General features: G+C 42.1%; 1 protein-coding gene across 2 annotated transcripts in view; it reads left to right on the forward strand.

Moving 5' to 3' along the window:
• The window catches only part of HTT (huntingtin), a 102,533-nt gene that overhangs the window by 13,865 nt on the left and 74,397 nt on the right, over positions 1–14,271 (forward strand). The window contains exons 6-12 of one of the 2 annotated variants that reach the window (XM_083398925.1): positions 742–880; positions 2,258–2,399; positions 4,072–4,250; positions 5,218–5,422; positions 7,819–7,866; positions 11,804–11,881; positions 12,886–13,244. In XM_083398925.1, coding sequence (XP_083255051.1) covers positions 742–880; positions 2,258–2,399; positions 4,072–4,250; positions 5,218–5,422; positions 7,819–7,866; positions 11,804–11,881; positions 12,886–13,244 — 1,150 coding nt within the window. The remainder of the gene's footprint in view (positions 1–741; positions 881–2,257; positions 2,400–4,071; positions 4,251–5,217; positions 5,423–7,818; positions 7,867–11,803; positions 11,882–12,885; positions 13,245–14,271) is intronic. The other variant, XM_083398926.1, reaches the window with a different exon arrangement.

The following is a 14,271-nucleotide window of genomic DNA, read 5'->3' on the forward strand; positions in this document are numbered from 1 at the left end:
TTACTATATTTATTTTACTTACTGGCTAAGCACAGCAGCAGCCTATGCTGCAGTACTTGCTCCCCAGCAGGTCTTGCAGTTCTGCATCATTGGTAGACTTACGTACGGATGTCATGTTGGTGTCTCTGTCAACCCTTACTTGGTGTTACTAACTGAATAGCTATGTTTCAGAAGGTTCAGCTTTTGGGCATGTGTTCTTTGGTGAATTGTGTGATCCTTTTCAGCAGGTGGCAGGGCCATTTGGGAAGAGAGCCATTGCTTTTTTTACATCCCTGTTTAGGATATTGTCCTCTGAAGGAAAATGGAATGTTGGATTTATCATGGGTTCTTTTCCTTAAGGGGGAAGAAGGGAATTATGCCTCACCCATTGGTTGGTTCTGCAAAGAAGGCAAGGAAGGGTCTCTTTTTGTACCCTTTGTCCTTCTTCTTTGGTAGCCTCCTATATTCGGGTCATACCACCCCCACCCCACTCCAGTTACAGTGTTGTTGGGGTGAAATTCATTTTTTGCTTTTCATCTGGTTAGCCCCTGTTGCAATTTTTTTTGCTTTTTAAAAAATGAAGTCTGGTGTGCTCTTTAGCTCTGAAGAGAAGGTACACGCGTCATAATTCTAATATTTTTTCTGTTTAAGGAGAAAAATAGGATTGTGACACATCATGTAAACCTCTCAAGTGCAACAAACATTTGAATATTATGTTCCAAACCACTGAAGAATACTTATACCTCTTTTTTTCCGTTACAGACCATACTTAGTAAACCTTTTGCCCTGCTTAACACGAGTAAGCAAGCGCTCTGAAGAATCAGTACAAGAAACGCTGGCTGCAGCAATACCAAAAATCATGGCAGCTTTTGGAAATTTTGCAAATGACAATGAAATTAAGGTATAATCATCTAAAATGTTTGCTGTAGTAAATGAAACAAGATTTTGCCCGCTTGTTTTGAAATAGGTAAAATTGTTAGTTTGCAAAGGATTAATAGCAATTTTCTAATCCTAAATGGGGTTTAGTTCTGGAATAAAAGTTCTGGAATCTGGGTAGTTTAAAATGAATATTCTGTGGAAACACCTAGAAATCCTCAACTGACAGGATTTAAGTTTTATTTCATGTACATGGCATGGCTTAACTGGCTGGTTCATATGAAGTACTAAACCATGGTTTACTGTTATTCATGAGGCCTTGAGCTTGCAAGCTCACATACTCCCTTCTCCTCCTCTAGCATATGTGTGAGGTGAAGACCAGAGGCTTCCACTTCTGTTTAAGACTAGCCACAGTTTAGCATTTGTGTCTGAACCTTAAAGTGTGGATAATCCTTAACTATAGCTAGTAAAAACAATCTAGCTTGATAAAAGATGGTTTCAAGTTGACTTGATTCCACCAGCGACAGTTGCAACTAATTGCAATTTGTTGAGGTTTGAAGAACCACAGGTTTTTCTTGTAACACTAAATTTTAATTTAGAATTGCAGGCAAATGCAGCTGCGGAATGAACATGGTATATTTCTCTTTCATGCATGTACACACACAACCATTCAGTCTCCCCACCCCCACAACATACTCGTGCAAGCTGGTAGACCCTACTTCCAGTTCTGTGGTGCAAGAATATTTTACAGGCTTCCTTATCAAACTCTGTAATGTAATATCTGCATGTAAACTAAACCACAGAGTAAGGTTTAAGCTGAAGTTAAATCACTAGACCGTTCTAGTATGCCTCTGATAAAGCACTGGGGCCACCTGGAGGGGACTGGCAGCAAGTTATGACTTGTCAGATTGAAGCACTGATGCTTGCCTGTTTTTAGGGGTTTTCTTTGTCTGTTATACTCAGAAGGAAGCTCTATATTTTTCATTTTTTCCTCTTTAAGATATAAAATAATCAGTAATTTCATTTGTTGGAGGCATTTGTAGTGCAGTTAGCACTGACCAAATGCTCCTGTGCAGAACCATGAGGAAATTGGTACATGCTCTTACCCTTTGGCAGGATACTTTTGCAGCTCTGCTAGAAGTGCACTGATGAATAGATGGGAGGACATTTGGTGCTATAGAGATGTGATTTACTTAAGTGCTGTGATTGCAATTTAGGATAAATTTAGCTTATTTTCAGTGTGTATGGTAGATCAATATCATTGTTTCTTCACTGAGAGTTTTTTCTTTGTTATGCACAATCTAGTTTAAAAGTGTAGGTCAATCTCATGCTTAGTCAGTGGTAAAGAACCTAGTAAATGTTGGTGTCATTGAAACATTGATAAAAGCTTTATTCGTTTTAGGTTTTATTGAAGGCGTTTGTAGCTAACCTTAAATCCAGTTCTCCTACTATTCGTCGAACAGCAGCTGCATCAGCAGTGAGCATCTGCCAGCATTCACGAAGAACACAGTATTTTTATACTTGGCTACTGAATGTATTACTAGGTAAGAAGGACAACAATATTTTAGGCTTTAGTAAAAACTGGGAAAATGTAATAGGGTATTTGTAATTGGGTATTATTGTACTGTTTCTCCCCTACGATGAGCTGATTCAGACACAATGGCAGCCAAGGTTTGCGCTTCCCCCTTCTTTTTTACTTCTAATTTTGTGGATATATGGAAATCTGAACTGGCCATCTGGGTAAAAACTGATATAAAATAAAAGCAATTCCATTGCTTGCAACAAAATTGGAAGCTGGAGAAGAAAAAACAGGTTTGTTCATGTAGCACCAAGCCATGGCTTGACTTCGCTTCTAACTGAGCAACTCCAGGGAAGACAAATGAAGGCAAAGTATTCTAACTAAATAAAGATGCATAGAATCATAGAATTGTAGAGTTCGACGGGATGATGAGAGTCATCTAGTCTAGCCCCCTGCAGGAATCTCAACTAAAGCATCAGTGGCAGACAGCCACCCAACCTCTGCTTAGAAATCTCCAGTGAAGGGAGTCATCTTTACTAATAAATAACATGTCTTGAAAAGACCATATTTTATGAATCATTCAGTCAGGTTTGCCTTTGAGCAATAAGAAGAGGCCTGTTGGATCAGGCCAAAGGTTGGTCTCGCCAGCTAGATACCTTTGGGAAGTAGGACATGTGTACTACAGGACTTTCCCCATTTGTGCAAATGTTATTTAGAGCTATACTGCCTCTGACAGTGGTGGTAGGTCATTCATTAACCCTGATGCATTCTCAACTGGCAAGTATGGAAACTGCAGTACCCGAAGATAAAAGCTACCCAAAAGTAAGACATCCCCCGAAAATAAGACCTACTTCCAGTTTTGCCTCTCACTGTGATATAAGGCATCCCTCTGAAAATAAGACCTCCCCGATAATAAGGCCTCCCCTAACATAAGGACTCCCTGGAATATAAGGCCCCGGAAGCTACCGTAGGGCGCCTGACTCCTCTGGACCGTAGCGGTGGGCGCCGCTGCACAGCTCACTGATTGGACGCAGCGCAGCTGGAGCTGGTCAGGCAGTGCGAGGTCTCTTTAAATCAGAGAGCCCGCGCCGCTGCCAGGACAAGCTGCCGCCTGCTGCTCGCTCTGTCCTGGCAGAGTCTGGCTGACTCACAATTAGACAATAAATGTGTACCGTATTTTTCTTCATGGAAAAATATTACATCCCCTGAAAATAAGACCTAGCACATTTTTGGGAGCAAAAATTAATATAAGACGCTGTCCTATTTTGGGGGAAACGGTATTCTTTGCAACCATGGGCTAGTTCAGATGTTACCAGGCTTTGGTGCATCTTGTGCATGATGGGGTAGCATACTTTGTCAAGAGGGTGCTTGAGAAGCAGTGAGGGCTAATTTAGCATGCACAGAAGTGTAGGCATAAATCTGATTTCCGTAGTCCAGTTTCTTCACACACTGCAGTTATACTAGAATCCAGGGTCAGCACATTGTTAAACTACGGAATTTAAAAACAGGATTGTACAAATTAATGAGGAATAAGGCTATGGTAATGATAGATAGCTCATATACCACTTCCGGGATCAGGGGAAACATGAATGGGGGTGTCAGTGGGGAACAACAACGGAAGAGGCCTTTTGCTCTTCCTTCTGGCTTTCCTTCTGGGAAATGTCTCAATTTTTAAACTGTGATGGTTATCTTTACAGGTTTATTATTTCCCATGGAAAATGAATATCCCAGTGTCTTAATTCTTGGCGTATTGCTCACTTTAAGGTATCTAATACCTTTACTGCAGCAGCAGGTGAAAGATACAAGTCTTAAAGGTAGTTTTGGTGTGATACGGAAAGAAATGGAGATCTCTCCTTCCTTAGATCAACTTATACAGGTAGGAATAAAATGGCAGCTGTTCAGTTGTCATAGTCTTTTGCATATTTTACAGAACACTTTAACTTTTACAGTGGTTCTGAAATCTACTGCTTTTGCTTTCTTTAGCTATCATGCGTTTGGATTAGGAAATTATTCATTCTCTTTCATTTATGTAATGGGCAGCCAATGATTTGGTCATGGTATAGCATGCAATGATGACTGCCCCTTGTGCAACAAAAATTTGCTTATGCAATAAAACCTATTGCTTCTCTGCCCCAGAACATGCCCCCCAAATCTGCTCCAGATGGTCCACCGACTCTCTAGAGCAGATTTTGCAGATGGTGGGAGGCTGCAGAGGAAGGAGAAGCCCAGTTGCCACAAGCAGATGGTTCTCGGTCTGTGTCATTCAGCTTGCAACAAGCAAATGACTATTTTCAGATTTATCCTAAATATTTCAAATAATCTGAATTGTTTACCTGTATTAGTTGTTAGCATAACTTTATGTATCCAGGAGTAAATATGAAGTCATGGATCAAGTTCCCCAGACGTACATAGAAGCTGATGGCAAGGGTGGGCATTCAGCCCCCTAGTGGTTATAGGCAAAATTGCAAGAAAAAACTTCACTCTTGCAGGTAAATACCAACCAGTCTTTTTCAAGTTGTAGTTTTGTATATTGTAATCTGAGTGAAGCCACACCTTTAATTTAGAAAAAAATACAGGAAAAAATGGAATAGCAAATCAACACTCGCTTAGTGTTCTTAACTTAAATTGCCTGACCATAAATTGGCCAATTCCAGCTTCACCTTTTGCAGCACCCCACATGGTTTCAGTAGCTGTTGCTGAAAGTTGAGTTTGCCCTTGGAAGTGGCATCAGAGCAGCACAAGGTGTTTGGGGCGCAAGGATGTTGTGGAAAGCACATTTTATAGAAAGAGGCTTTCAGGAACATTCACAGCAATGTTTGAACCCTGATCTCCATGTCCTCTAGGTTTATGAATTGACACTGCATTATACGCAGCACCGGGACCACAATGTTGTGACTGGCTCTTTGGAACTATTGCAGCAGCTTCTTAGAACACCCCCTCCTCCTCTCCTCCTCGCCCTCACTACTGCTGGTGCCATTGCGCAAGTCAATGCATCCAAAGATGAGACTACCAGCAGAAACCGCAGTGACAGCATAGTAGAATTTATAGGTAAGATACATATCCCCCCCCCCCCAAAAAAGCAATTGTGTGATAAGTCATTGTGAACATCTTCAGTTAAAATTTCTGGTTTTTACAATGACAGAATTTTAAAGCACGTTTAAAAAATCTTTCAGTAAAGGTGCCTTAAGAATACCAAGTAATTTTACTCAGAAGATCTAAACTATCATTCTGAGTTTGGGGTGAAGAAGGCATCCAGTGGTATGGGTTGCCTCTTCCTACTTCCTGGGAAAAGGCAGGGGACATGTGACCTAGAACTTCTGCCATTAGGTCCTGTCTGATAGGTGCTTCCACGGTTTGTTCCCCACCTTGCCCAGGAACAGAGTCCCTTGGCTTTAGTACCTATGGCCTCTGCCACGTACTCCTCCTTCATTGTTTTCTTCTAGACATCCATATTGCTGAAACCTCTTTTCTTGTCTTTTCTCCCTCCATTTACCTCTTTAAAAGTAAAACAATTTTATTCTTTGTCTGCTTTCTTCTCCTCTGCTCTTGGCTCCTTCTGGAAGGCAAACTGCCAAATCTGGATTTTTAATTGGCCAGCAACATGTTTCTGTCACTAAAAGCTTCAGACCTAATGCAAGTCTCCATGGCTCTTTGAGCCATGCCTGAGTGGAGCAGACAGAGATCTCTCCCCCTTTGCCAGCTGCAACCCATCCATGCCAGCAACTGCTGTTATCAGGGCTTCTCAGTAAGGCAGCAACCATGGAGAATTCAGGGCAAAGCTATTCCCTCCAGCACATGAAGGGATGTGAAGGGAGACTGCACGCATGCCCAGCACCTTATCTGATTCCTTACTTATTAGATCAAATTCTTTACTGTCATAACACAGAGCAATTTCAAAGGTGGAATTTTTTTGCTGGGTTCAACTATAATCACTGAATGGAAGTGCAGCATGCCATTAACTTCATTATCTCTCTTCAGCCGGCCAGCAAAGACCACTCTCCTAAAAAAAACAAAAACCAGTTACTGCTTCTCAGACTTTGTATATGTTCTTTGTTTCTGGTTAGAGTCCGGGGGGGAAAGGCCTGAATGAGACTTGGCACCAGTGAGGTCTGCCTGGCATCCTTTGGTGCCATTCGGCAGATTATGGTGATGATTTTGCTGTCTATTGATGATGCAGTTTTTGCTGTTTCGTTGAGTTGTTTTATAGACTTTTAAATGGCTTTTATTATAATTTAATGCCATCCTTTATGCTTTTAAAATCAGTAAGTTGCTTGAAGATTTCTCTGTCAACCAACTAATAAATTGCTGCTGCTGCTGCTAATCTAAGGCATCTTTCTTTGTTGTGGATGCAGAAACTACAGGCAGCGACTATTTTAGACATGTCTGATATGTGTGCGACCAAAACCGCTCACATTGCGCCAAACCCAGAAGTTACCCAAAAAGTCACAAAAGGGGGCAGAACAGGGTGTGTGCAGACTTTTTCAATGGTGTTTCAAATATAGCCTGCATTATTGGATGCCTCCTGCACACTAAACCTAGAAAGGAACACTGGACACTTAATACGAGGATTCCTTCTAGAGGCATCCAAGCTGCACTGTGGGCTAAGCATTAGATGATACCAGCATGAGGCAGTCAGAAGGCTAAGCCCCTCACCCCAGCTTTTTGCAGCTAATGTTGGGTCCAGTCTTTCCTTCCTTTTACTCCCCCTTGTTGCCTGGCTTTTTTTTTTTTTTGTTGTTGGCTCTTGTGTCTCCTCAGTTTTGCTCTGTCTCACAGTTGGCCATGGGACTGAACTGGGGAAGAGTCAGACAAGACCTAAAAGCAAAAGTTCTAGGTAACATGCTCTCTGCCTTTTCCTGGGCAGTAGGAGGAGACAACCCACATTGCTGGATGTCTCCATCACACCATGCCAGAAGGAATCTTCATGGTAAGTGTCCTGTGTTCCTTTCTGGATGCATTTAAGTGTGGAATTCCAGAGAACCATGTTAGTTACTCTACAAAGATTCCTGTGGTACCTTAGAGACTACTAGAAGTTATGGCATTATAAACCTATTGCCCTTCAAGTTGCCGTAGAAGTCTCTCTTTGTTAAGTGTTTGTAGCCAATCCTTCTACTGAAGCTACATTCAGTTGGAATAAATGATGAGTTCCAGTTTTCTTGGCCTTTATTTCTCCTTTCATTGCTTAGATTTTATAAAAATGTTCATTTCTGATTGTAACATTTAAAGATGACCCTTATTTGTTCACACTTTATGAGAAACTTAACCAGTATCCAGTAGTAAAGTTTGCTGCTGATTGTTAGAAGAAGGAAATACTTTATAGCATTAGTTTTAATGGTGGCTAACAACGAATCTTCTGATACCTCATTTCTCAGAGGCTATTGAAATTCCTTCTTGATAATCACTCTTATCTGTGCTTTGATTTGTTACTTTCTGTAATTTTGCAGCTGGAGGGGGGTCTTCATGCAGCCCTGTTTTCCCCAGAAAACAAAAAGGTGATTATATATGAAATCACAGTCTCTGACTTTACATTCTCTACCCTTTTCATTTCTTTGACTTGGTAAATATTGGTTTCCATTAACATATCTTGTTTGGCTCTTCTTTAATTACACACCTGTCACTAAGAGAATTCAACACATTATTATCATTTTCTTTCTTTGGCATATACAGTTGGTATTTTAAAAATATGGAAAACTGTTTTTTATTATTTCTTATAGCCATTCCTTGCTTTTTGCTATTCTCAAAATTGCATATGGCTTTGGCTAAATGCTTGATTTGTCTATGACTGTTTCTTTTGTCTACCATACCTTGCTTTGAATAAAAGTCAAAACGTTTTTTTATAACCTACTGTTAAGTTTGCTTTGTTCATTATGTTTTCAACTTCTATGGTATTTGTGTAATGCATGCTTATGTATTGCACATATTAAATGCCTCTTCATATATAATATGTATTCTTTGCTATCACAGTCTATATAATGATGGCTTGGATCTAGGAATGACTTGAATGAGTGACAAAGTACTTCTGATTGCACAAGGCAGTCCTGCTGTGGTCTCATAATTTCCCCACCCCACTGTATCCTCTGGTGCCCCATCACATACCACCCAAAAAGTATTGTGACCCTCAAGAGAGCCTTCTGCATGTGTGCGCAAAACACTACAGTGGGTTTGGAATGGTGGAGCTATGAAAGCCACATCAGATAAGCAGAGTTCTATGAATCCAACCCAAATTGGAATTTTAACTTTAGACCTGCAGTTAGACCTTTAGATTAGTTTATCTGGATTGAAATGAGACTATTATATGTGAATTGATTACGTCTATTTTTTAGATCTTGACATGGTTTAATGCTGTGTGGAGCCCAAGTGAGCTGCTAGACTCACCTGCTCTCTGCCCTGGCCGGCCCCCTCTTCTCCATACATCTGGGAGGGAGGTACTACTGAGATTAGATAAATATTGTTTAGCATTGCATACCAACCAGGAGTCCTTGCTTAAAACCAACTCTGACCAGCTTTAAAATAAACCACCTTCAAACCATGTGTTTATGAAGCCAGTTTGTTTATAATGCCAAGCCTAGATTCCACCAAGCTCCCGTGGCTGAAGAAGAAGAGAGGGAGGCTGTGCCTTAGCCTGGCAGTTCACTCATGCTTGTCCACAAAGCACTAAACTATGCCCACTTCTGTCATTAAGGCCAGCAACATTTCCCCCCTTAAGATTGGCCTAGGTCAATTGGAGAGGCACTGCTTGCTGCATATTATAACTTGCATTAGTGTTTCAGTAGTATATTGTGTTGGTTTATATTGGGACTGGGTAGCATTTTCCATCCTGAGGGCTGCATTCCTTTCTGGGCGACTTTCTAAAGGCCACATGCCAGTGGGGTGGAGCCACAGATAAAAGTAGGTGGAGAAAATAATGAACAATTTACCTTTGTACAGTAGGCTAGCTTCTACAATCATTCCTCTCCGTCTTCCACCCAGGCCAGCAAGAGTGATTAGAATTCAAGGACAAGGGCCTTGAAGAACACAGGGCCTTTGCCCTGAAGCAGGGCCCGTGAAGGGTATGACCTGGGAAGAGTTTTGAGGGCCACACAGAGAGGAATGGCTTGTGGGCCTGAAGTCCCCCACACCTGCTCTTCATGCTCTTTGTGTCCATCAGCTGGATCTTAATCTTGTCCATTAGAAACACTTCAGTATATGAAATGGTGTCAGTATTCTGTAGGAATCTGTATTAGCTCAATCCCATGTTATGCCAGTACCATCTGTTCTGCAGCAGAGGACATTATTTACAATCCTGGATTTCTGCCAGAACCACTGATGGCTGAAGACATTTGTTTAAAAAAAGGTTATGCAAAAACTTGCTAAGCCATAGAGGCTTACATTACAGCATAAAGGGACACAGGTGGCGCTGTGGTCTAAACCACTGAGCATCTTGGGCTTGCTGATTGGAAGGTCGGTGGTTCGAATCCGCACAACGGGGTGAGCTCCTGTTGCTCTGTCCCAGCTTCTGCCAACCTAGCAGTTTGAAAACATGCCAGTGCAAAAATAGGTACCACTGCGCCAGAAAGGTAAACAGTGCTTCTGTGCGCTCTGACTTCCATCATGGTGTCCCGTTGCAACAGAAGCGGTTTAATCATGCTAGCCGCAAGACCCATGGACAAACACTGACTCCCTTGACCTGAAAAGCGAGATGAGCGCCACATCCCATAGTCACCTTTCACTGGACTAAACTGTCAGGGGTCCTTTACCTCTACATTACAGCATACTGCAGTAGTCTAGGTTGAGCCTAGACAGAGTCACGTGATAATGGCTAGGTCTACCTTTACCAGGAAAGTTAGTAGCTGGCCCACTAGCTAAAGCAGTACAGTCGCACTCCTGGCCAGGTCTGTAATCTGATTACCTAGGAGCAAAACCAGATCCAGTAGCACTTCAGTTTAAACCTGCTCCTTCAAGAGGAGCACTGTTTTCTTCAAAAGAGGCTAAAGATCTAATCCTGGATTTGCTGTCCTACTGACCAACCTTATGTCTGGTTTTGTTAGGCTAAATCCAATCCATTGTTACATCCCGGCATTGATTTAGAGTTCTTGTGCCTCCTTAGATGGATGGAAAAGTAAAATAAATCTGGAATATTGTATATTGATTGCACTGCAGTCTGCATCCTGAAAAGTGGCTTCCTATAGCAGTTGTGACTTGAGCTGACTCAGGAGCTACCTGCCTGTGATGGGTATATCTGCTGCTGGAGGCAGTATGCCTCTGAATGCCAATAATTGGAATCAGAAGTGGGGAGAGTGCTGTTGTGCTCTGATCCAGCTTTTGGGTTTCCATAGGCATCTAGTTGGCTAGAACAGGATGCTGGACTAGATGGGCCTTTGGCCTGATCCAGCAGTCTCCTCTTCGTTCCTCCTGTAGGCTAGGTTCCAGAAGGAACCTTCCAGAAGGTGGTGATGAAGGAATTCTTCTTGGCTCTTGGCCTTTGGGGTCTCATAGAGTTCCATCTCGTCTCCCATGCTTCTTTCTCTCTACTTCTCTGCCACCCTGATTGCTTCACTCTTCTTCCTCCCACCTTACCAAGTAGTGTCATGGGGTAAAGGGCCATTTGCTTCCTTAAAAAAAAAGTATGTTACTGGTGTTCTGTGCTGCAGGGGAACACCACACAAACCGGCTCCAGCTGCATTGGCCACCTTCATTTCCCAAAGTGACAGGGCAAATGAAATGGGTGGAACCTTTGAAGGTCTAATAAATAATGATTCACTGGACAGAGATAATTCCTCAGAAGACAAAAATATATTGCCCTTTAGTAAGTCTCACATTGCCTTTAAATAGGCAGATATGTATTGTTGCTGTGGATTCTTCATATTATTGGCAATACATGCGGCATTCCAACCACTTTATTCTTCAAAGTGAACATGATGTTTCCCCTCACCCATAGAGCCACAAATGATGCCTGTCCACTGCTGACATGTCAGAGTTTCTGCCTGCCACTTCCTCCAGTCCAAGCATCTCTAGACAACATCTGTTTGGAAGGGCAAAAGGAAGTGCTTGCAGTTCTCTGGACCAGGACACTGATCTAGACTTTTATACAGGAAACTAAAAAAAACATAGCCATTTAAATGCTACCACCGGTTCTCTTTATATTTTGGTTCTGTTTATATTTTAAATATATGAACTTAAAATTCTTGAAGTATTTTGTGCTCCTCTGCCAACATTACTATCCACTATCTCACTATCCATTTCTGGTCCATTTCTAAGTATCTTTTGGGGTGCTAGTTACTGTATTTTCTTTCTATTAATGTTGTTTTAGTTCCTCACAGTACATCTATTCTAAACATTACATTACAAATACTATTACAGTAAATACTTTGCAAGCAGATAATTGAATTGTTGTGTGCAGAGTTTTACAAGAAGCAAAAAATCTAAACAAATTATTGCCTTGGTTATCAGCTAAAGTACTTCTAGGAGAAGAAGGTTTGGAAGATGACACTGAAACAAGACCTGAAGGCAGCAGCGCCGGTTTCGCAGGTAGATGTTCTTCTCGTGTTTGTTGTTAACATCTCTGTAATCTGTTCACTCCACCCATTATAGTTTTTTGTCAGTCATGAAAACATTGCTCTGTATCTAGAAGGCCGCATGTAATGATAAAATGTTTTAAATGAATTAACCTAAAAACTGTACTTGTAGAAATTTTGCTGTTGAAGATCAGACAGGAGAAGACATCTGTGCTTCTGTGATGTGTGTGAATGTCCCTGTGGTCATAAGTTTATAGCCTTTTAATTGGAAAACTCCATATGAGTTCCAGAGAACAGTATTTTGTTTATGTTAATATCTTGGGTGCTTTCTAGTATGATATTATGTAGAACAAAACAATTGTGAAATATGTCAAGATATTATATAAAGGCTGAAACCAAGCCGCTACTCAGTGCTTAGATTGTTCCAGTGACCACCTGGAACCCACTTATATACTGACTTAGGTTCCATGACTAAAGAAAGGCAGGATATAAAAATTAGATAGGGATATATATGGGATGCGGGTGCCACTGTGGGTAAAACCTCAGCGCCTAGGACTTGCCGATCGCATGGTCGGCGGTTCGAATCCCCGCGGTGGGGTGCGCTCCCGTCATTCGGTCCCAGCGCCTGCCAACCTAGCAGTTCGAAAGCACCCCCGGGTGCAAGTAGATAAATAGGGACCGCTTACCAGCGGGAAGGTAAACGGCGTTCCGTGTGCTGCGCTGGCTCGCCAGATGCAGCTTGTCACGCTGGCCACGTGACCCGGAAGTGTCTGCGGACAGCGCTGGCTCCTGGCCTATAGAGTGAGATGAGCGCACAACCCTAGAGTCTGGCAAGACTGGCCCGTACTGGCAGGGGTACCTTTACCTTATATGCATATTAGCAAGCGACTGTTAAGACATTTAGCTTACTTATTTTATTTTGTAGGTGCTTTTAGGTGTTTCTGCAAGTTTATGGGTTTCTCTTACCTTTTTAATGGGTTCCTGGATCTTTGTGGGTTTCGTTTACCTTTTTTTTAGCTACTATGAAGAGTGACTTAACTAGTGAAGTAGCTGCTTCATCAGCTTTGTCGACAGCTGCGCCTGCAAGTTCAGGAGCTGATTCCTCAAGCTATGACATCATAACCGAGCAACCACGTTCTCAGCACACACTGCAGACAGAGTCAGATCTGGCAAGTTGTGATTTGACTTCAGCTAACAAAGGAGATGCTGATGAGGACGTTCTTAGCGGAAGCTCCAGCCAAATCAGTGCTGTCCAGTCAGACCTTATGGTAGACTTGAATGATGGCACTCGGGCTTCCTCTCCCATTAGTGACAGCTCTCAGACAACTACAGAAGGCCCCGATTCAGCCGTCACCCCCTCTGACAGTTCTGAAATGGTGAGTGCTCAGTGGGATTCCAAGTGGTAACTGGGAAGTCTGATTCATTGCATCCCTTAGTTTTTTTTGGCAGAAAGTAAAGGTTTAGACATACCTGCCTCTTATCCAGTAGCACTTTAAAGGTTGCTGTTTCTTTAAACATGAGGTGGTTTGATGTCATTTTAGCACTTCTCCTGCTGCTTTATTTTTACATTGCATAACTATAACCCTTCTAGACAACCAAATTGGGCAGTGAGTCAGTCTAGTTCCAAACACTGAGCAGACTAACTATACACCTTACACCTTGCAGTACTAAGAATATTGTTGTTGTTGTTGTTGTTTAGTCGATGAGTGGGGTCACAAAGAGTCAGACACGACTAATTGACTAAACAACAACAATAACAGCAACAACAGCAGCAGCAGCAACAACGAAGAATATTATCGCCCTACCAGGTATTCTGACAGTGATGGGGAGGGGAAAGGAAAGGAGAAGCCCCTTCTTTCTGATTTTGCCACCCGTTTAAATTAAAGCAGACAGGGACAACCTTTTTCAACCTGATTCCCTCAGTAGAGAGTATTTGTGGCTGCTTTTCAGGACTGGGGATATATGTGTGCACTCAAAATCCCTTTGCACACAAACCGGGTTAAACGTGTGTCTTCTGTTAACATACGCAGCCATGCCCTAGATCTAGGATCCAAGTGCTGCTTTAATTTTTTGTTGTTATGGGAAAGAGGGCTAGTCTCAGAACATGGACCAATAGATATTGGGAGTGGCAGGCCTTTAAGTACTTGGATCCTAAACAGTTCAGAGTGTTGTTTTGTCAGTACCTACATCTTGATTTGGGGCTTGTAGTTTGCAAGCAATCAGTGCATAACTTTGAAGATCAGTGCCACATGATCCCATCTAGCTACCCCGCTTAACTGCCTGGTCATCACATTCTGGACCATCTTCAAGCTTTAAGGGGAACATTTCCAGGGCTATAACTTGAAATGACAGCCTGAGGAGTTTGTGAGATGGTACGGAACTATAAAAGAATATGTGTGAAAG

Source organism: Podarcis tiliguerta (assembly GCF_965153285.1).
Source record: "Podarcis tiliguerta genome assembly, chromosome: 9".
In the NCBI taxonomy this organism is placed as follows: domain Eukaryota; kingdom Metazoa; phylum Chordata; class Lepidosauria; order Squamata; family Lacertidae; genus Podarcis; species Podarcis tiliguerta.